At 34.9% G+C, this 24,181-nt stretch overlaps 1 protein-coding gene across 1 annotated transcript; it reads right to left on the bottom strand.

Moving 5' to 3' along the window:
- Positions 1-4,784: 4,784 nt before the first annotated feature.
- On the bottom strand, positions 4,785-23,012 carry LOC118572627 (vomeronasal type-2 receptor 116-like). Its single transcript, XM_036172352.1, has 7 exons — positions 22,968-23,012; positions 19,700-19,815; positions 11,402-11,693; positions 10,238-11,029; positions 8,809-9,036; positions 7,567-7,690; positions 4,785-5,713 (listed from the first exon to the last, which is right to left on the bottom strand). Exons 1-7 carry the CDS (start codon positions 23,010-23,012, stop codon positions 4,785-4,787), a joined length of 2,526 nt encoding a protein of 841 aa, XP_036028245.1.
- Positions 23,013-24,181: the final 1,169 nt, after the last annotated feature.

Below are 24,181 nucleotides of genomic sequence, written 5' to 3' on the forward strand. Positions count from 1 at the left end.
CACTTATGCTATGCACAGTGAAACTATGTAGGTTCCCCTCTCTTTAAAACAGCACACATAGAAGACTCCAAATAAGAATATGGCAGTTCCTTGGGAATGTATTTGATTGAAAATGCTGGTCAACAGCCACACTAGTGTCAGGCAGCCCATGAACTGTGGACTGGTGGCTATGGAGCCCTATTGGGACTGGATTATGCCCTTTGGATACAGAAGACTGTTGTTTGGCTTGAACTGTTTTGGGGGCATGCAAGCAGGGGGATCAGGATCTATTCCTGGTCTATGGGCAGGCTTCTGGAATTTGGTACCTGTGGTGTGACATCTTGCACAGCCTTGGTGCAGTGGAAAGGGGCTTGGACCTGCCTAGGCTCAGTTTGCTGGGCTCTGCTGACTTCCCAAGGGAGACCTTGATTTGGGGGATGTGGGGATGTGGGGTGGTTTGGGAAAGAAGGCAGCGTGGGAGGAGGGAGGAGGGGGGGATCTATGGATAGTATGTGTAGTGAGAAAAAAATCTCTTAATAAAGAAAAATGAAATAAAAATGTATGCTAAATGAATCCCTGATATAAACTGATAAAATACAGACTTATCACCATGGGTTATCACAAAGAGACTGTTGTGGCTATTACCCAAGATAGTGCAAGACAGTTTAAGATAGTTACAGGATTGGAAGCATTTGAAAATGGTTCTGTGTTACAGGAAGTAAAAAGAGTTGTAAATATGAGTATCCCATGGCAGTTTCCATCAAGGTTTCAGAATTTACTGACAATGGTCTAAAGGAAGTCCAGAGTCCTGTAAGGAGGGAAGGCCTAAGACCGTATTAAATCTGGAATGCCTTTTGCTGAGGAAGGTTATATGCCTGCTGTGGAACTGAACCCACACAGAGGTAATGTGTGTTATAGTTCGCAGACCTGATGCTATGGAATGTCACAGCATGGCCCAGATTATCTCAATATACACTTAGATATTGGGTGTGGGTCTGTAATTTGGAATATTTTAATGATGACTGCTGTTCTTTCTCCAATTTATTCTTTTGTGATACTGAGTTCTGGTAGTAGGTGGAGACCTTTTAAGAGGGAAATGTAGGATTTCAAAGTGTTTGAGCCTAGATAGTGAAAGTAGGTCATTATTCATAGACTTTTGATGGTTGTACCTACCTCAAGCTCTGTCCTTCAGTATCAGATTCCTTTTCCTCTACTATGAAATGATGAGACACCCAAATCTCACCACCTGCAGCTCACCTGAATCCTGCTCTGTCTTTCATTTAGTAATGCTGATATCTCTTAAACACCAGGAAGTAAAATAAGCTTATCTTCCATTCCATTTTTATTTCATGTCAATTTTTCTTAGAGAAGTTAGAAATAAAAATAATGAATAATCATTTGTTTATAAGTGAATACAGTCCTTGTTTATGTCAACTGATGTACATTGGATTTTGTTAGAATATTGGAATACTTGACCTGGAGAGTTGCTTATTGAAGAAGTACCTTAGCTTAAAATATAGGGTCTGAGAGTGTCAGTATCTTTCTCATAGTTGTTGTCTCTCACCACAATATTAGTACTTGTTATTACAAGAATAAATGTGACCATTGCTTATTTCAATAAATTTTTAACTTGAGCCACATGTTATCATTAGGGAGATAATCTGTCTAGGTTTATTTCCTATGACAAGATATTTATTACATTTTTTAAGAAAGAGCGTGAATAGCCAGGTGGTGGTGGCGCACGCCTTTAATCCCAGCACTTGGGAGGCAGAGGCATGCGTATCTCTGTGAGTTCGAGGCCAGCCTGGGCTACCAAGTGAGTTCCAGGCAAGGTGCCAAGCTTCTCAGGGAAACCCTGTCTCGAAAAACCAAAAAAAAAAAAAAAAAAAGAACAGAAAGAAAGAAAGAAAGAATGAAAAACAAAAACAAAAAGTAAGAGCATGAGCTCATTTTAAAGACAATTTCCACTTGTCTTGTGGCCAATTTTTCAGGACTTCAGATGCTTTAAGAAGAAAATTCCAACTTCTTCAGTTAATCACTGCAGAAACTTGCTTAGGAAATGAAAGGAAAAAATAGTTATTCTCAATGAGATCTCACAGGGCACACATACCACACTGAAGATTAAAGAGGCCCCATGCCCTGCAGTAGATGGAAACACAAAATGAACTCAATGGAGATATATGACTTTTCTATTTGTATGTTTGTTTACTAGACTTTATTGGTTTTATTTATCATACGTGTCTGTGTCCTTAACAGAGAAGGAAAAATAAAGGGTGTGTTTTTGGTCAGGTAGAAAGTTGGGGAAAATCTGAGAGGAGTGGGATAAGGAAATTCATGATGAAAATATAGTATAAATCTACTTCTAATAATAAATAAGAAAATTTAAAAATTGAAATCATGATATCTTATAAGTTTGGGGACTTATAATTCTCTATGTTTTCATAATTTAGCTTACTCAACATTTGCTTAGATATTATGGTTTGCAATTACATTTTTTGTCCTTTTTATTTTTCCTTTTCATTTTTGGAAAATATCTTTTTTAAATACATGATATATTTTAATTTCAGTTTCCCCATTGTCTTCTTCTCATGCTCAGATCAAACACCATTCTGTCTCTCATTAGAAAACAGTCCAGCTTCTATGGAGTAATTATAAAACATAATATAAAACAGTAGCATATAAACAAAATCTAATATATCTGAATAGTACAAAACTACCACACAAGAGGAAAATTGTCTAATAAAGCACATAAGAAACAGGTATAGACATAAAGACACACTTGTTCACACTCTCAGGAACTTTATAAAACTACTTACCTTGAGGCCACAATACATACAAAAATACAAAATATAAATAAAAGAGAAAAATGCAAAGCCCTGACAGGACATTATGATACAAGGAAGCTCCAAAGACATTATTGAGTTTGTTTTCTCTTGGAAATATATTGCTGGCTCTGGAATCTATACTAAAAAGAATATTTTGTTGCCTTAGTGAGACTCTCTTAGAGAAAACTAGATTTTCGTTTGCAATTTCATAGGAAGTGGAAATATTTATTGGATATGGAAAGAAGGAATGTGAACACTCTAGTTCTAGCTCTGGGGTCCAAGTTATTTAGGACCAGTGCAGGCCTTGTATATGCTGTCTCATTCTCTGTGAGGGCATATGTGCATCTATCTCATTGATGTAGATGGTCTTGTTCTCTTGATGTACTCTAACCCTTCAGCCTCCAACAACCTTTCTGTCTCATCTGTCATAGGGTTCCCTGTGCCATGAGGGGAGGGAACAGATGGAGGCACACAATTTAGGGCAGAGAATTCCAAGATCTAATATTCTCAGCATAATGTCTGGCTATGGGTCTCTATATTGACTCTCATCTGTGGCTTGATGAAGCTTCTTAGACAAGAGCTGAAGGCCCTGATATAATCCAGAATGTCATTATGAGTCATTGCTATGTTATTTACTAGAATGACATTATTTGGTTTTCCCTAGGCCCTTGACCTATCTATCTTTAGGTGCTTTGAAACATGAAGATAGTGTCAGGTATGGTTTCCATTTCATGGATTGGACCAAAAGTCAAATCTGATGTTTTTGGTTACTCCTCCAAGATCCATGACACTATTGCAGTTGCTTATATTGCAGTCTGTATACCTGTGTGTGAACATATGTTTGTGTGTGTGACTGTGTCTATATTTCCATGTATTCTACATACTTTACTTTGTGTTGATAATCTTTGTACGTTTTCTTCTTGTTGGGTTTTTCCTGTTTGTTTTCTAAATAGAGAGAATGTATTTTTAAAAGTGAGCAAGGCAAATCTATTCTTAAAGATAGAATCTGGCTGGTTTTTAATTTAATTAAAATTGTAGATATGATTAACACTCTTATTTATTCTTGAAATTTTGTAGCCTGTAAACTATAAAAAGACTGAGTACAATGAACAAGAAGATACAGGGCATACAGCACACAAGGTCTTAAACATTTATACAAATGTATATTATATAAGAAATAATATATGTCTGAATTACACATGTCATATGAAGTGTTGATAAAATATGAGGAAACAAGTATTCATAAATATGCAGGAGTTAAATAGTACACAGTTTTAGTTGAAATAATATAGAGCAATTTACAAAAAGTGAATAATTATAAATGACTGAGTACACAAAACATTTGGACATCTACAATCAATGATAGCCATAAGCACAGATTCTATAAAAATGGTTACAGAAGGGATTTTCACATTCCTCACAGATTTAACAGTAGGATCATGTAACTGGCTGGCAAAATGTCTGATTGACTGTTATCTGATTTGATTTATAATTAAGTAATAAACTGGTTTTATTATGATCCTGTATGCATCTCATTATGCAATTAATTGGAAGATTAATATCTTTATGTCTAAATCATATTAATTTTTTAAATGTGCCTTCTTTCATAGCAAAACCAGATATGAAATGTAAACACAAATTCTGTAAACATACCAAGGGCTTCAAAGACACATGGATATATGTAAAAACATTTGGTGGTATGAAGGCAAATGTTATGCAATGTTGAAGAGGTGAAGAATGAATAAATGTCCTATTCATCTTTTCTTTAATATTAATTGAGAGAAATAATGGATTTTATGGAAATAGGCTTTCTAATTTAGAAAAATCTGTAAAAAATGTTTGAAGAGTTCAGAATAAAGACTGATTTCAATATTAAATGAAAGCAATCAATATAAAATTTTAAATTGCTCTATGATCTCTGAAAATTGGATTCAGGCTACACAGACTTGGAGACTTGTATATAATTAAGGAAAACATGGACTAAACTGTAAGATTCACATTTCTTCCACAATGTCCTTTGTTCCTGACATGGTGAAGCACATTCCTATGTGGTCTGAACAAAATAATATAGCACTTGGGGAGAAAGATACATCCTAGGAGACCTGCACTGGAAGCCAAGATAGAGAAGACTTCCATGGCCACCATGAGTTTCCCCTTGGTGCTATGGTAGACAGGGAGAAAAGTGATCCACACACTGAAGAACACCAACATGCTGAAAGTGATGAACTTGGCTTCATTGAATGTGTGAGGCAGGTTCCTTGATAGGTAAGCCATAACATAGTTCCCAAGTGCCATGCAGCAGAGGTATACCAGGACAGAATGGAAAGCAATAGTGGAGCCCTTGTTGCATAGAATAATTATGTGGCCATGTTCAGTGTAAGCATCTGAGTCAATAAATGGAGGAGAGGTGCTCAGCCAAATTCCACAGATCACAAGTTGAATAAGGGTACAGACAGGAATAATAAGATTAGTAGCTCTTGATATCATTATCCATCTTATCAGTCTCCCTGGAAATGTGATCTTGAAAGCCAGAACTACAGTAACAGTTTTGGCCAAGACTGAGGAGAGAGCCAGAGTGAACAGAACTGCGAATGTGCTCTGCTGCAGGATACAAGTGGCTGTGTTGGGATGGCCAATGAATAGCAATGGACAGAGAAAACAGAAGGTCAGAATGGTGAGCAGGATGTAAGAGAGAGCCTGATTGTTGGCCTTAACAATGGGAGTGTGGTGATACTTCACAAAGACCCCAAGAACATCAGCTGTTAATAAAGAGAAGCCCAAAGCCAAGTAGGTGAGTACCTTCCCAAAACGGTCTTCATAGGCCAGAAAAGTTACTGCTTTCTCGAGGCAATGGTTCTGCTCTGTGTTTGCATAATGACTTTCAGGACACCTCACACAATGATCCATATCTACTCAGGAATTAAAGTTATTGTGAGTATCTACTCAGGTTCCAGTTTTATCACAAACCTCTTCCCAGCACCAGCTCTCTGGCATTTGCCCACATTTTCTTTGTTGTTTCAGACTAAAGTAAATCTGTTCTCAATAGTAATAATTAACAAATACTCTCTAATCAATCATTTCAGTTCATTACTGCCCATTTTCTTTGTTGAGTATGAAGTTAACAAGCCTATCCTTCTCATTGCTATACTTTAATATATTATCACTTAAGTGATGATTAATATTTATATTGTCATAAATTATTGAATTAAATTATGTAAACCGGATTTGATCATAGAATCACCTCCTTCTGAATTCCCTTGAGTGACTTTGTCATGTTAGTTAAGTACTTCTTTACGTGTCCTGACATTTCTTTCTTTTAGCTTTGTTCTCATACTCAGTATCTAAATTAAACCATTTCCATAGAATTCATTGAATTCTCCAGTGTGTTTATTCTCTGATAGTGCTTGTGGGAATGAGAATTATTATGTTCTTGAAAGATTGAAAAACTCCCTTAATGAAAATGTTTAATCATCCCCAGGGAGAAAAGGCCTATTAAACAGATAGATATAAAACACTTGTTTTATTCTTAGTTAGTAATGGAATAATTTTTTTATGCTTCATCTTTTCTAATTTGTGAGTTTCATCTTGAATTCAAAAGATACAAGTATCAATAAACTTATTATATATTATCATTTAAATAATTCTATTCATACTTTAATTAAAAATATGCTATATTTTTTCAAAATGGAATTTGCAATTTGATTGTTCTTGAAATATCTAATTAAAACCCTATTGAATTCATCATTTTGCTAATGTCTACAGAATATTTTACTCCATTATATGCATTTTCTTTATTTTTTTCTAGATGGGCCTTCCTGCTGTGCTCACACTCTCAAGGCACTATGACTCTACTGTATTTTGTGAGTTTAATTCTATTGTTTCTAAACAGAGCAAGAATGCTTCATATACACAACCCCATATATTCTTTAGTGAAAGCACAGTGTACATAAGTCATGACAAATATTTAATAAAGATATAAGTATGATTTTTTCAATACAGATACACCTCATTTTATAGGATATGAAATGAGGTAGAGGATTCACTTTTTTGAAATATTAACATTGATCTGTTCCTCTTAAGGAGGACTTGGTTTCAGTTGTAAGTACCCACATGGTGATCAATGCTATCCATGCCTCTATCACCAGGATATCTGAATCCCTCTTCCAATTTCAATGCGCACTAAGCAAGTACATGGTACACTTACATGCATTCAGGCAATACTCAAAGATAAAACAAAATGAATGAAAATCTAAAATAAAACATTTAAAAATATGTCCACAGTTAAATCAAATTTGACCTTTCTGAAAATCACTGATAAACATAGAACTATGACTGAAATTATGCATTTAAGTTTCATAAGGATCAAACCATTAAATGTATGTTCACTATAAACTAAGTATGCTTTGAAATACATGGAAAGTCAGGAATTTTCAGGGTTTGTGTGTGTGTGTGTGTGTGTGTGTGTGTGTGTGTGTGTGTGTATAATGACATGATGATTCAGGCAGACTATTCTATTTTGAGTAAAGTTGTTCTCTGAAAGTACGAATGGCTATAATGCATCAAATAAATGCACTGAGTATTAATTTCAATGACCTGAGCATCATTTAAACTGACAACAAAAAATGAACCAAAATACTTTTACTTCTAACTGAAAGAATCACAGGACTTATCATGACTGTTTCTTCACAGAACTTGTTCATCGGCTTAGACCTTTCAGAACACTGCAGAGAGGTGGGAAATACTCCCATAGACAGACACTTACCTGTCTCATTGGAAATCTCATTATCCGGACAAGGAGTGCAATCATAGCAGCAGAGAGCCTTGCCCTCCTGGGGGGATTTTCTGAATCCAGGAACACAGCTCTCACTGCACACAGAGCGAGGAGGCTGAGAATTAAATATACAAAAGAAAATACTCAGGAATTTATAGTTTTAAAACAATAAAATATTTTTTAAATATTGAAAAATGACATTGAAAATTTTTATAAATATTTTTAGCAGATTCTTGTTTTGATGTACTACTTCTTTCTAATTTCAATATATTATACCCATGAAGATCAATATGTTTAAACAATGATCCCAAGACAATAGAAATCTGAACAATAGTGAAAATATAAAAGGTAGGGCAAAATAAGAAGTTTGGTCACTGAGTCTTGTCTAAATGGGCTGCTGTAATGGCATGTGGATACTAGTGTGTACTTCCTCACAGCTGGAATTAGCAGCTTTTTTTTCCCCAATGGTCATGCTTAATTTACACTAGTCAATCTGACAGGTTTTAGAATAACTATATAATGTAGTCTCTGTGAATCTCTGTGAGCAATGACCCACATTAGGGTACTTGAAGCAAGATGACATATTCCACAATTAGGTATCACTACTTCATTGTCTGTTGTTAAGGATTGAAGTGAAAACAGAAAAAGATGTGAAGAGCAGTGTTAACATCTATCTTCGTCTTGACTGAAGATACAACATGACTCACTTTCTCATATTCTTGCCAACATGATTGCCTGAATCATTATGAACTGCTCATGACAAATGTAACCCTATAAAGTCTTTGTTACTATGTTATGTCAACCTGGTTTTTTTTTTTTTTGGTTGTTTGACAAATTGCTTTATCTCTTTTTTTTCTTTCAGGAAGACATATATGTAAACCATGCACATGTGCCTTCCATAGTATTGTGCATTACCACGTGCCTGAAATCAAATGACCATGCAATGATATGTTTAATCTGGAAGTCAAATTACTACATTTGTCAAGTCATTTCAGGACAAGATTGAAATCTTAATAAATAGATACTGTATTTGTTACTGTAAATAAGTGCCCACATCAAAAGTATAGAAAAATAAACAATCACATTACTCAGAATAATGCAATAAAACGTCCTCATATGACAGTCATTTTGTGCATACAGATGGGCATTCTATAAGAATCCAACTCTCATTACATTCACAAACAAATGTTTATTGACATAGAGATCAAAGCAATGAGATAAGATCCAGCACACCTCTGCAAATCCTGTAGCCCACTGTAGCATATGGTCAGACAAGAAGAGTTCTTGGCCCTGTGGAGCTTTGGGAGAAAATATTCCAACTTTCATCTTTTGTCTGAGACCATCTGGAAAATTCCAGAGGTTGAGAATATCATATTCTGTTTCTAATTTCCTTTGTGAATCCAAAACCATAAGTTTTCCAGCACCATTTTTGTAATGGATATCCTTGAGATAAGGGTGAAGCTATAAGAGATACAGAATTTCATGATGAATTTATTCCCAGAAAGATCAACGGAACCCAATGAAGTAATGGGCTTATTGTCCTAAATTCCTGATATGAATTGTAAGCTCTATCAAGCTATAAACACTTTAATGGATGAAGATTAAAAATGCATATATCATAATGTTTCTCGTTAGTTAATTTCAAAAGAAACAATTCACACACACAAACACACAATAACAAGCAAACAAGCAAAATGATTTAATCAATTGTGGTGATGTATTGTGTCCCACAATATATTGTGTACCCTCATATACTTTATCTGAGGATTGGAAGAAATAGCCACCTACTATGGTTAACATAGAGGTCAGGAAATGGTGCTCATGCCTTTTATCCTGTCACTAGGGAGACAGTGATCCATCTGGACCTCTGTGAGTTCAAAGCCACCTTGGGGAACAGATGAAGGCATGGTGACACATGCCTTTAATCTAACCATAGAGGTCTGGAGTTCTGTACAGAAAGACGGGAAATGATGTAGCTGGGTAGGCAGAGAGAGGAAGATGCAGAACATAAATACATACAGTTGTGGGTAAACAGGAAGTAGGTCTCTTTGGCTGAGGATCTCCAATTGGTAAGAATATTGCTGACTACTTTCTGCTTTTCTGATCTCTTGCTTTTAACCCTAAAATCTGGCTCTGAGGTTTTTATTAATGAGACTTTTAGCAATTCATCCAACAATCAATGAATGTTGATTCAGGCAAATTTCCACAATAGTAATCTACTCAAAGTTTCAGTTTGTAAAATGGAGTGTTAATATCCAAAATGAAATAAAATAGTCAATTAGGAATCATAACCATAACTTCATAATTTGAACTTTAAGGATATAAAAGAATTTGACAATTAAAGATCTAGCTGTCCTATTTCTCTTCTGCACTATAAGTAGAGGTAATGGGGTTTCAATTGAATATAGAATCATGAGAAAATTCTGAGTCAAAGTGTAAGACAAAGCAGATAATTACATACACACATTAAACTTTATGGCCACCCATTCAACCTGAACAATGACACATGTGTCTGCAAAGACTTCTAGACAATGAATTACAAAGAGCCTCTCAGATGATTTTTGGTAAAACCTGCCAGAGTATAAAATCATGTTTTGTTTGCTTTTAGGAAGCCTCAGTATGTCACAGTGCATTTAATAATATATACAGAAAGAGAAATTACCTCCCAAGGATGGGTATTTTCATGGGGGTGAATTTGTATTTGTTTCATAGTCATCTCATGGAGACTGTGAGCCACAGCATATACAGAATTATATACATTGTAACCCTCTTCAGTCATCTCCATTTCCAAAGCATTTCCAGGCAACATTTCCAAGGAAGCATTGGGTAGACAGTTATCCAAAATTTTACAGTCAGGTCCAGAAAATGAGCAATTGAAATGTATGTTCCACAGAAGAGCGAGAATATAGTCTTCTGGATATTTGGAAGGCCTGTATGTCTGGATAAACTTCCTAAAATCAGAAATCTCAGCATGGTGTTGTGCAAAAATGAGACTACCATGGAATGGATCAAATACGAAATAAGGAGCATCAGTAGTTACATCCCATTGTGTCTTAATGATCCAGACTTCCCAAGTAATTGAATGTATTTGTATACATAATATTAGACAATATAAATAGTGAATGACATCATAAAGGAAGACAACATTTGCAGATGATTTCTGGATATTTCGATGAATTGATCTGGTGTCATAGTGTGAGTAAATCTGGCTGTCCAGAATCATTTCTACAAAAGCCACACACACTCTGTTCCTGTCCATCTCTCTTCTCAAGTGTGGTAGAATCTCAGCCCCATGGTGGTCATCTGGGAGGACCAGTCCCACCCAGGTCCAGTTGAAATGAACCATCAAAATGACAATGGCATGTGACAGAGACATGTCATTTTGTGCTGTCTGGTAGAGAGAAGAGAACTGGACTCTGTCACTTAGCATAGTGTCAAATGGCCCAAAAGTAATCTGAAGGAAATTTCAAATAGGAAACAAAAGTGAAAACATTGACATAGAATACAGCTTCAAAACAGAGGTGACACTTGGTATTGGTATAGACTACCTTCTGCTCATGGTAGTTTAAATTCACATCTTGTTTCTGAAGATATTTATAGAGAATTTATAGAATCTATAGACACAAGAGTTTTCTAAACACACATTATAGGCTCCAGTATCTTCCTCTTCTCTATCTCAAGAAAAATTTTTGAGGACAGATAACCAAATATCTGATTTATTTCTTTGATAGATATATGTCCAAGTTTCACTTCTTTACATTGAAAACATCTCAAATGTCTGCAGTTTAATATGGGTTTCTAGTTCCCTCCCAGCCGTGTCCCTCACCTGTGGATATTTGTAGAGATTCAGCAGTCTCCCAACTTGTACAGATGTTTCCCATTCAGTTCCTGTAAGTAAAGCAATAGCCTTTTTCTTCCTTCTACATGTGTAATTGGGAATGTTTATTCCCATTCCTGTGAGACAAAAAAAACCTTGCTGCATAATATCCCGTAGATTGTTTTCTACATTGTAGAGCTCAAATCCTAGAGATATGTTGGGTAAAATGTGAGTGCTCCTGTTGATCTCCTCAACAGCAAATATGAAGGCCAAAGAAAACTGGTAGCTCCTCAACTTGAACCTGCAGAGAAGGATTGCCAATTTTCATGGTGTGGACTCATATCATATCTAACAGTATGGTCCTGGACTACATTGAAGTCCATGATATGGTACCAATTGCTTTTATACCTTCAATGTTATAGACCTACAAACAAAATTTTTGTCATCATGGGGACTTATTTGAATGCCATGGTATATAGTAAGTGATGGTTTAATTATCTAAAATACTTGGGTGTGTCTAAAATTTTCTGACAGGACCTTGACCTACACTGATATTAACCTTGGAATCTCTAGTATGGGGGAACACAAATAAAACTCCCTAAGTTTTTATACTTTACTGATATAATCAGATGAAGGGGACATCCATCTTTAAAGGCTCCCCTGTTCTGTACTAAAAAACCCCAACTCCCCCATACCACAATCACTCTGTCTGTATAAAGATGGAGAGGCTGCAGCCTTTCACTTGTTTTGATAAAGATCCAATAATGCTTATGAGAATGTCTGCCAATATTGAAAGTATCAATCCTGAAGCAACCTTGGATCCGAACCTGAGAGTGTTTAGGAGTCCTCATCAAACCACATCTCTGTGAACAACCTTCCCTCTCTCCCATGCTATCTCCCTCTCCTTTCTGAAAGCTATACAATGAAGAGCAGAATGACTGAGTGAACTTCCTACAGTTTAACAGCCTATAGTCATAACGAATCCCCTGGGCTGCTTTGTGGCAAGTTTTTGCTATTTCTTCCATTTGCCTGCCTTTTTCTTTATCCTTTCACTGAATTCTTACCTCCCACACAAAGCAGATTACACAACAACCTTGAATGTCCTGATAGGAGTAATTACATTATCCTGGAGCTGAGTTCAACTTGAACAGAATATATTGCCTGGTTTTTTGCACACACAATTTTAGGATCCTCATCAAGATAGAAGCAAACCATTTGACTTAGAGGTTAAGTTTGCCTCTGATATCATAAAGCAAGCATATTCAATGTGACTTCTTGGGACAATCCAAACTGGTGACCACTGTTATATGTCATTGTCCCATTGAGTCCAATAGGATCCATACACCCATATTATATGTGACTGTAGAGAAAATATCAGACCTCTGTGGTGTTTATTTTGTCATCATTAATGTTTTTCCTTCATTTTGTTTTAACATTAATAGGTTATTAGATGATATAGTTACTAGTTTATAAAAAGATCCTTATTAAAATAACAAAACTCAACATTGATTCTAAGGATAAATTGCCATGTGAGAGACAAACTGTAGCTAGGAAAGTGTTTCTATGGTAGGCTCTACTGGATCTCACTGCTGATTCTGACTGGTAAGTCCAAGTCATTTTCCTCTAACTGAGGAAAAATGTCCTTTGCCCCTCATGCTTGTTTGTTATCTGAATGTCTGCTCTTGTTTCTGCTCAAACTCACAACATGTTGAATAAAGATCCCTCTGAGTGAGATTTTTCTTTTACAATGAAAAAGATAAAAATTTAATCTCAACAAACAATAGTCATAAAATCTTTTTTTTACAATTTGTATTTTATATTTTTTTATGTATAAACTGTCCACATGAAATTATGGTTTGTTTTTCACATCAGTTCTTTAATAACAAAATGGTTATAAGTAAATGCTCCATAAAAGAATAATAGGTGACTTGATCCTAGGTTATTTAGTAATACTCAACTTAAAAAAAAACTTAAATAAAATATGTATTTAATCAACCTGAACACATAGGTAAAATAAATAGAAATGACTGTGTTTCTGCATACTTATTTGGAATACCTAACCTGAGATTCTACATGTAAATTCAATGTGTACTTTAAGTCAAAGAGACATGGAATCATACTATTCTAGTCAAAATGTATCTCCTTGATGCTTTTCCCAGCTCTAGTTCTATAATATGGTTCATTGCCCTTAAGGGTATCAATTACCTTTATGATATTATTGTTCCTAAACCAGGATATGTTTATCATTTGGAAAATAGCTCTCCTTTATGTCCAAATTAGTGATATGTGTTTTTAAATGTGATATATATATATGTGTGTGTGTGTGTGTGTGTGTGTGTGTGTGTGTATGTATGTATATAATGCGTGCATATATATATGTATATTCATACATATATGAATGAAAATAAAGAAATAAATATTTTAATGTTCTAAGTGAAGTTTCCAGGAATATATAAATATAAAACTGTAAACCTACAAATTTAAAGCAGTCATCAGATCAAAAATTTAACTTCTAACAATGACTCTCTGCTTTTAGCCAGCTCCTCTGTCAATAGCCAATGGTTAACTTTAAACCCTTTGCCCCTTATAGTCAACAAATGTATGAAATATAGTTAACTTCTAATAGTTGTTTCTATGTGACTTCTAGCATGCATCTCATGCTTGATTTCTGTGGTCCTCCTTCTTTATGCTGTGAATGTATTTCTCTAATTGTTTAATAAATAAAATGACTGATTGGCCAGTAGCCAGGCATTAAGTATAAGCAGGACAAAGGAAGGGGAGAATTCTGGGTACAAAAAGGCTGAGTCAGAGAGATGCTGCCAGTCACTGCCATAAGAACCAGGTTATAAAGGTACTGCAAAGCCACGAGCCATGTGGCAATGTATAGATTTATAGAAATGTGTTAATTTATGATGTAAGTTCCAGCTAGCAAAAAGCCTGAGCCATTAGAACATACAGTTTTAATTAATGTAAGCCTCTGTGTGTATATTTGGATCTAAGCAGCTGCAGTCTGGGAGAGTCTGGAGAAAACTCCAGCTACAGTTGATGTTTCCACTGGACTCCTATGATGAACCCTGTGCCTGATGTTTATTTTTCCTATAAAAAATGGGATGAAACATGCCCCTTTAACACAGCCCCATAATCCCAAACTCTGGCTGTGGTCTCAGATAGCTGATAAGCTTTTGTCCCCTATAGAGAGTTTCTTTTTTTTTTTTCTTTGATTTTTTTTTCTGAAATAAACTATGCTTCTGGTTTAATAGACTTTATTGTTTGGTACCCCATTATTATATTATTATGCTACACTGGACACAACAATAACAATATTCCCATTAATAAAGCATTATTAAAACAAATAAAAGAATAAATTTGTGTTTGAAGATCCAACACAGTGATTTTGTTCAATCTCTCAAGTTAAACAACAGTTACCTTCATACCTTCAAATGAAGAAAATTACCTCAGAGGGACATCTTAATAGTTAATACAACTTGAAAAAATAAGAAGATGACTTGAAAATATTTTTAAAAGGTGGGATGTGGATACTATTTATGAAATGACAAATTATCTTGATACATACTAAGTAAAGAATTTTCAGTGTGACCAGCTCTGGGTCATCACACTATCATCAAAAAGACCTTAATAATTTTCTGTAAGTAAGCTGTATGAAATTGTGGGTTCCCAATAGTGAACTTTGATAAAATGAAACTTGTTGTCAAGAATAACTTCAAGAGAAGGGCTAGACATAACTTGAGCACCTCTCATTGTAAGAATATTCTCACAAGATATAGTAAATTTATTTATAAACCTCTTATGTTTCATGCTTTGTCCGTTTGGTTATTAATTACATCAAAAGGATGTAGCATTGTGTGTCCACTTGTGAATGGGTGTACTTGAAATGGCAATTCTTGTTTTTCTACCTAAGTATATATTATATGGATCTGAGTGGTAGGGAGACATTCTTTTAATCCAGGTATTTTACACACTTCCTTAATCTAGATCTATAGGCATAGATCTATAGATCTATGACACGTTTTTAATGAGGATCATATATGATGGAAGCCTGTATATGCTCAGTGAAGAACTAAACTTTTGGTTTTTGCCTGCTTGCTGTCTTCCCACTACCAAGTCCATTCTCAATCACTGTAATCACTGTCAATAGAACCTATGTCTTCTGGATTCCATACCATATCAAGATATGTGGCTTTGAAATTTCTCTTTTGGTTTTTATTTTTGTTTTGTTTTTCAAAACAGGGTTTCTCTGTGTAGCTTTGTGCCTTTCCTGAACTCACTCTGTAGCCCAGACTGGCCTTGAACTCACAGAGATCCACCTGGCTCTGCCTCCTGAGTGAAGGGATTAAAGGTGTGTACCACCACCACCCAACTGATGAAATTTCTAACCCTGTAGGATTTAGCTTGATAGATTACATTATGTACTCAAAGGACTATATGAATACATGTAAATGTTTAAAGTTAAAAAAATTATTCATTGATTAGTAATGCACACAATAATATTAACACTGGCAGCAGAGATAAAATAAATCTTAATGAACACAAGAAAAAAAGCCCATGTAAATAGAAAAAATAATGTACTGATAGAATTTAAACCTGGTTCAAAAGTACGTGCTATAACATATTATGCACAGATTCAAAAAACACTCACACACACACACACACACACACACACACACACAGACATACAAATATACATATGCACATACATGAGAAGAACTAGAAAAGAGAATGTTCTCTTCATGAAGAAATGGTTAATATTTTGGAGAAATATACATCTAGTTATATAACATTTAAGTAAATGTAAACTTACTGAAAACAATAAATAAAATTAAAATTAAAAAATGTATTTAAATTATGAAAAATAACAAAAATTTTAAAAATGATAAGAACATTATTCACAGTGATAGATAATCATCAAGACTGAGTGCAGTTTTGGAATGAGACCAGTGGAATTCAGTTTCATATGTCACTTTACTTCTCTTTTAAAAGTTTGATGAGCCTCCAGAATAATTTCCATAACATCTCTACATTTTAATGCCCACAAACATCAAATATTTCTCTTTGCCAAAAGACTTTCAAGTTCTTGTGGTTAGACTTTTTGATGATAACCATTATTCCAAGGTAAGCTGGTACTTATAGATATTTGTAATTACCTTTACACCCTAATGGTACAGTCAAATATTTTTTAAGCTCGGAGAAAAATGAGCAGTTGAGGACAAACAGCTTACACAACAAAGGCAGCTGACAGGCTGGGTATCAACATACAAGAGAGTGAAAAGGGAACATTATCCTCCACATTGCATAAAAATCGTTACAAAATGATCACAGTCCTTAGCTTAAAACACGAACACTGAATGTGATAGAAGAATACACACCTAATAATTGCCAACCATTAATGTAGGCAAGAACTTATTGAAAAGAATAACAATGTTACACCAAATATCCTTAGATAGCAAAAATGGAACCATACAAAATGAAGATGCAATTAACAAAACTAAACAGAAAAGTATTCTGTACAGCTAAAAAAAACCTATCATCAGTACACCACATAATGGGAGAAAACATGTTTCATTTTTCCTTTAGTCATTGGACTCATATACAGAAGTTTCAATTAATTTAAGAAGTTGCAAATCAAGGAAATAAAGCCTCCACCAAGACAATGGTAATTACATGAACAGATTCTGTTCCAAAGAAAAGTACATACAACTAGTACCTACTTTAAATGGTTTTCAACATCACTGATCATCAGATAAAAACTAAAAAAAAATACTACACATTGATTGTTGCCAGTATTTTGAGTAGAGTAATGATGATCCAAGATACAGATATATATGAGCACAAAGAGCCTCCAGATGTCCAAACTACAAAACTGTCCATTATGGATTTCTGAATGTTTCCCATTTCACATCATTTTCTTTGAAAAATAAATAAAACATAAAATATGTTATAAATTCAGTTAAAAGGATAATATGAATGGCTGAAAAATTAATGGGTGGTAAAACCATTGATATTTCAGGGAACATTAAATGACATGCAGTTTATAATATTAATGAGGATAAGTGGACTAGAAGAATTGATGTGGTCATATTTGTAGATAGTGTGTATTCATGAGAAAAGTTAATCAAGACAAGGATGGAAAGATTTTGATCAATTTTGAAATTCATATTTTAGTTTCACAAAAGATATATAAAAAACTATTTGAAATGAACATAACATTATGAAAAATTTAGAATATCAACAAAGCAAATGTTATGTCCTTTAATGCGAAATATTATGTTAAATATATAAATAAGAAGTTTATTGGAAAAAAGTAGCAAATTAGAAACATTATGAAGGCAAAGTACAAGGAATATATTCTTCATAAAAATGGAAATCTTCTCTAAGGCAAAAGGCACTGAAAAAAGGAAAAAAACCAGCAGCCTACAAAAGGGAAAGTGTCTTCAAAAACTGTATATCAGTGGGCTGATTTCCAAAACATTAAAACGCAGGAAACTAGACATTGAGAGACAAACTAATCCAATTCATAAATGGGGTAGAGACCTAAACAGAGATTCTCAACATTAGATTGGCTGAGAATCACTTAAAGAAAAGTTCAACAGCCTTAGCCATCAGACAAAGGGAAATCAAAAGGACATTGGTCTTCTAACTTACACAAATGAGAATGACTAAGATTAAAAAAAAACTCAAGTGACAACTATTCCTGCTGAGAACATGGATACATTATATAGATATATGAATTAGAACCTCATGAGGGTTAAACAAAATTATACACTAAGATACACAAATATAATAGAAATAGAATATACTATACTCCTGGTCACACATTCAATGTGCTTTTTGTTGTGATTATCAGAAAAGAAAATACTTGTGTGGATCCAATCAAAATGTGAGAAGAATCAAGTAAGAGGGGAAAAGACAAAGGAAACCCACTTTCTACACATAGTCACATAGGCACATTCATGTGAATGGATTTCTGTCACCATATTTGCTATGTCTATTTCAGACTAAGATGTCAAAACATATTTATGTCTACCAACGTTTCTTCCATGATCATGTTTGCTGTTCTATATTCCAGGGCTGATAACAAGGCACTACATCCAGGTTTCAGCATAAACACAATTGTATTTCAAGGACCTAAATGATTTCAAAATGTCTTACAATTTGTATCTATAATTTTGATTAGTAATCTTTTAGATTCTGTTACTTTTACACCATTCTATTTCATTCCAGTGTTTCTAATTATTTACATTTGATATGTGTGTGTTCTGTAAAACACATAGATGTTGTGGGTGACCTGGGAGTGTTGTTTCTTAGTTTGATGCCTGTATGATTAGAGAGTATTAGCAGACAAAATGATAGAATGTTGTATCTTCACTCCTAATTATCTATCTGCTGACTCTCACCCTATATCTTGCTTGCTCCTGTTCATTTTACAAGGTTTTATTTTAAGTGGAATGCAAGCTATCTTCCTCTGTTTGAGAACTTAATAGGTGGATTCTACAGCTACAAAAATGTCTGCATGAAATAAAACAAATCTTACATCCTTTGCAAAGACTCCTACATAGACATTTCTCTCCAGAATAATCCTCTCAATTCTATCATTTTGTCTGCTAGTACCCTCTAATCCTACAGGCATCAACCTAAGAAACAACACTCAGAGGTTACCCACAACATCTACATGTCTTGCAGAACACACACATATCAGTTTTAAACAATTAGAAAATAATGGAATGAAATAGAATGGTGTAAAAGTAACAGAATCTAATAGATTACTAATCAAAATTATAGATACAAATTGTAAGACATTTTGAAGTCATTTTAACAGATGAAGTCCCAAGACCAAATTCTCATATTTTGACTTCTAAAACCACAGTAGCTAACACATGCAGTCCTGCTCACACTACCATCACACAGAGACTCTCTAGTGACTGCAATTTATGGCATTATTTCCTCCCCAAGTAGAAAAACTACAATTTGGAAATTTCCATAAACAATATGCCACCTTTTAAAAATATTCTGTCTGCAGAGAAAGCCATGAAAATATCCCTCACCTAAAAAGCTAAAGGCAAGGCAGAGAAATGTAGAAATATTCAGCTTATCAAGTGTGTAAAATAACATGAATTAAAACAATCTCTTCTTTCTTTGAGAGAAAAACAAAGACACACCTGAAAATGTTTTGTGAGTAGAATGAAGGGAATGACAGGATGGGAAATTAAAGATAAATTCATGTGAAACCAAACTTACTTGAGGACAATGAAATCTGATTTCTGAAAAGGAATAAATTTTAAAAGTACTTACCGTATCGTTTGTTTATCTTCACATTTAAAAAGATGTATTTTTGTGCAATGATAATAAAAAAGTGTAAAAAATGCAACAATCCTCACATTTCCATCACTATGTAAAGGACTTAGTGACTTTAAATTGCATTGTAAATCATTAAAGGAACATGAAGAAACAAGACTCTCCAGGAATAAGAAAAGAAAAATCCAAGAGAACATTATGAAATAGTAGTGTCTACCACACTGTAAGCACGGGGGACACAAATCTCAATGTTTTCAGCAGCTACATATAGGGATCATGTTTTGTGAGCAGAAGAGCTGTTAATATTTTTGGTGATTAAAGTCATTACTCTCATCACATATATTTTTGACAAGCCTGTTTTACACTCCATGGAGAATTTTGGACAATTTTCTTGCATGAGACTTCCCATCTGAGACCCTGCACTCAAGATAAAAACAAGCTTTAAAATACGTTTGTGAATCTTCTTTAACCACAGGCCCCATGACTTCAAGAGTAAAGAACATCAAAACCCCAGGGATGACACCTCTTGAACAGCCTTGAAAGATCTCTGTATCACAAAAGTTACATGAGACGGTGACTCAGCATGATGCAAAGACCATGCCAGGGAGGATGCCAAGGGAGATGAGACAGAAAACATCCTGGAAATGTCCCAACCAGACTTGGCTCAATGAAAATAAGTAGGACATCCTGATCTTTAAAATTGATTATTTCCTATACCAATCAAACTTGCCAATGTTCTGGAGGAATCTAAAATCACTACTCCTACAAATCTTGCATGTCTGCCTACCAATATTTCTTCAATGTCTCCCAATATCTCAAATGTTGTCTGTACCAACTCTGGGGATCTGATAGGCTAAATTTGTGAATTCCAAATTAATTGCTCAATCAATGATCAGATTATGTTTTCTATTTATATTTTGAACTCAGACCTACTGTGCTGTTGTGTGTTTATTCAATATTGAATTGTTCAGGTAATATAAAATCCCAATCCCTCCCTACATCCAGAGAAAAGATTCAGAGACTGTTTATATTTTCTTTAATGGGGTGTATTGAATATAGCCCTTTTATTTTCCCTAAATAAATAAATTAACTAAAGCTTATATACTCTGTGCATCATTTGTAAAGTGTTTATTCATGATACTTTAAAGGATGTTAATCTTAGGAGCAGGAAGTGCTATAATTGTAAATTTCATTTCACCTGCACAAATATACCAAACATGTTAGCTACAACTTCACATTGGCTCCATTTTACTACATTTTGGAAACTAAGTGGCTAAGTTGAATACAGCAGCTAGCTTCTAATGTGAGTACAGCCACATACTTTAATGTTCATCCTGAACAAAAGAACTAGTTCTGAAAACAGTGACAGTTACTGTCACGGGAGCCTCCAGTTTCATTATGTTGACAAAGTTATAAGTGACTCTATAATGTGTCTCCCAGATGGCTGTGTTAAGCCTGTAATCTATGATACCTGTGACTTTGGATTGAAAACGTGTGATTTTATGAGTTTATCAGTATGGATAAAGTCATTACTGTTGGACCTGATGTGACTGGAAAGACTAATAGCCAAGATAGAGAACATGGAAGCCAGAACGGCTGACAATTCTTGATCTGACTCACAGAAACCCAGTCTCTTTCTTTAGATGTTCAGAGTATTAGCAGGTCCAGGGAAACCTTCAGCTTGAATTTCTGTGTTTCAGATTTATAGGAGATTGCGGTGATGTATCGTGTCCCCCAATATATTGTGTCTCACAATAAAATTTACCTGAGGATAAGAGGAGAGAGCTAGCCACTATGTTAGCATAGAAGGCAGGCAATGGTAGCACATGCATTTAGTTCTTTCACTTGGGAGGAAGGTATCTGTCTGGATCTCTGTGAGTTCAACGCCACACTGCGAACAGAGCCAGGCATGGTGATGCAAGTCTTCAATCCCAGTGCTAACCAGAGAGATCTGGAGGTCAATACAGACAAGCTGGAAGAGACAGAACTGGGTAGAAACATAAGTGATGTAGCTGGGCTGAGAGCAAATAAAGGAACAAGGCAAATCGGCAGAAAGGTTTGGGTAGACAGGATGTAGCTCATGTTGGAAGCTGCAGAGTTAGTGAGGTGAGGTTAGCTGTGGCTTTCCCTATTCCTCTGATCTCTCTCAGGCTTTAACCTCAATATATATCTCTGAGTTTGTTTGTTTTTTTTATTTAATAAGACCATTTAGCAATTTGTCTACAGGTGAATGAATATATATCTATAGTGTTAAAACACTCATTTTTGGTTTAGTTTTGTAACATTAAACGAACAAAGCACAATGTACTAGATGGGTGGGCTGCTTCAAATCTTTTTCAGGAAACAGTCTCCTGGGTAACTCAGAACAAGCCATATAATTCTCCTATGTGAATGATGAATTTTTGTTCTCATTTTTATTTTACTGTCTCATACTTGGCATTTCATATCATCACTAGGAGTTATGATCTATGCTTGTGATCTGTCCTATGTATGTCTAACTTACAATTGATGTCACTATGATAAAAAGCAAAACACCTTTCACTTTCATTAGATTGGGGAGAGCAATGTGGAAATTTAAACAAAGTAGACATTGATATACCTTGAATCAGGCTACATCTGAGTTAACATTACTTTGTATTTTAAATAGCTTATAAAGTAATGGGTTCACTTAGAATACTTCTGTAGGAGGTTGGATTTTATTTGATTTCCTCCCCCATTTTCTATCATTTAGACATCCTTGGAGTACCCTTCTGCCTCATTCTACCCACATTCTTCCATTTTAAATGTGTCCTGTTTCCATTTTTTTAAAAATCTTTGTACTCTTCCCGAGGGGAGACTATTTCTTCTGCAATCAGAATTCCTTACTTACCATTTCTCCCTTTGAATTTTACATAACAACTTCGCTAATACCAAAACAGAACTTTAGGGAGAGTTTGAGAATATTTTTAACTCAGGGTCTCTGGGTGTTAGTTCTAAATTAGATGCTCTTTCTGGCAGCAGGAATATAAATTCTAGTATTTTAGAATATTCTTGGACAACAAGTCAGAAATTGGTTTACCATGACAGAATTTAACTTTTTCTAGGTTCTCTATTGCTCTTTGTATGAGCATTAATTTAGATGGGAAATTACCATATATATATATATATATACATAGTCTTACATGCATTTTAGCTATTTTTGTATAGAGAGTTAATAGTATGATTCCTTTTGAAATTGCCACATTTCCGGTCATTTAGCCCTCCTTATTCCCCCTTTTGTATTTACCTCCTTCCCTATTCCAACTAAAGTCACTCCATCCTGTTTTGCCATTACTCTCTTCAGAATACTGATATGCTGCTCTTCCTTTTTATTTCCCCCATACACCCTGCTGTGGTTATTTTCTCTTTTCCTGATTTCTCAATTGCTTCAAATCTTGGATTTATATTAAAGATATGGAGCTAACACCCAAGGAAACAATGACTATATACAAAATATACAGGCAATAAATACCTCAACAATGTCTGGTCTAATGGGCATTGGCATTTGACATATTCAGAGAATATATTCCATTTTCTATCCTATTTTGATAAGTCCAAAATGTACCTGATTCACTTTTTATCCTAACTTATAATACTAACAGAGAACTAACTGTCTTATAATGTTTTTCAAATTGATACACTTACACCTCTTTAGTGAGTTTCATTTCTGAAATTCTTAACAAGAAAAAATATAACTATGAATACTAATTTTCAACTAATTATAACTATAATCATAACTATCTAATCTTCAGCTCCCTCAGAGACCCAAGAGGGAAATAACATTACCTAATAAAACAGGAAGTGCAAACAAGTGACTTCCAAAAATTGTGAGTTGACAGAAACATCCAGCTGCCTGGACAGTCATCCAAGGTTTCCCTGCTCCACTGAGGCATCATCTTCAGCCTATAAGCTTGGCATATCTAACAGACACATTTGCGAAGTAAGATGTACACAAGGTCTATAGTTCAACCTCACATTTGGTGAGAATAGTCCACATACCAAAAACACCTGAATTCCAACAGTGTCCTGTCATGATTCAGGATTTTAAGTTCTGGAAATTGTTAGTGTTTTTGGAATTAAGCTGTCCATTTTTCTTGGCTTGTGGGTATCTTCATCTAGGCATCCCATTCTTCTCCACATGCCATTCTTCTCAGCTTGTGAGTGGCTTCATCTCTCTTTTTAAATGCCAGTCTACCATTGAGAGGTTAGACTCTGTCAGCCTAGTTACTATTTCAACAATAATCATTTTAGCTGTTGTTCCATTGCACACCAGAAGCCATCAGTATACTCTCTGCTCAGCTGCCTTTGAAGAAAGGGCCACAGTACCTTTTACAAATTTAAAGGCCATTTCAGTGATGGTGATGTGTTGTCCTGGCCTCAGGGGATGCCTGTTGCTAAAGCCACAACCACTCTTGTCTTGGCAAGAATTGGTAGTCCTTTGTTTAATGTCCTGTGTGTCCA

The sequence above is a fragment of the Onychomys torridus genome, chromosome 22, assembly GCF_903995425.1.
Source record: "Onychomys torridus chromosome 22, mOncTor1.1, whole genome shotgun sequence".
NCBI lineage: Eukaryota > Metazoa > Chordata > Mammalia > Rodentia > Cricetidae > Onychomys > Onychomys torridus.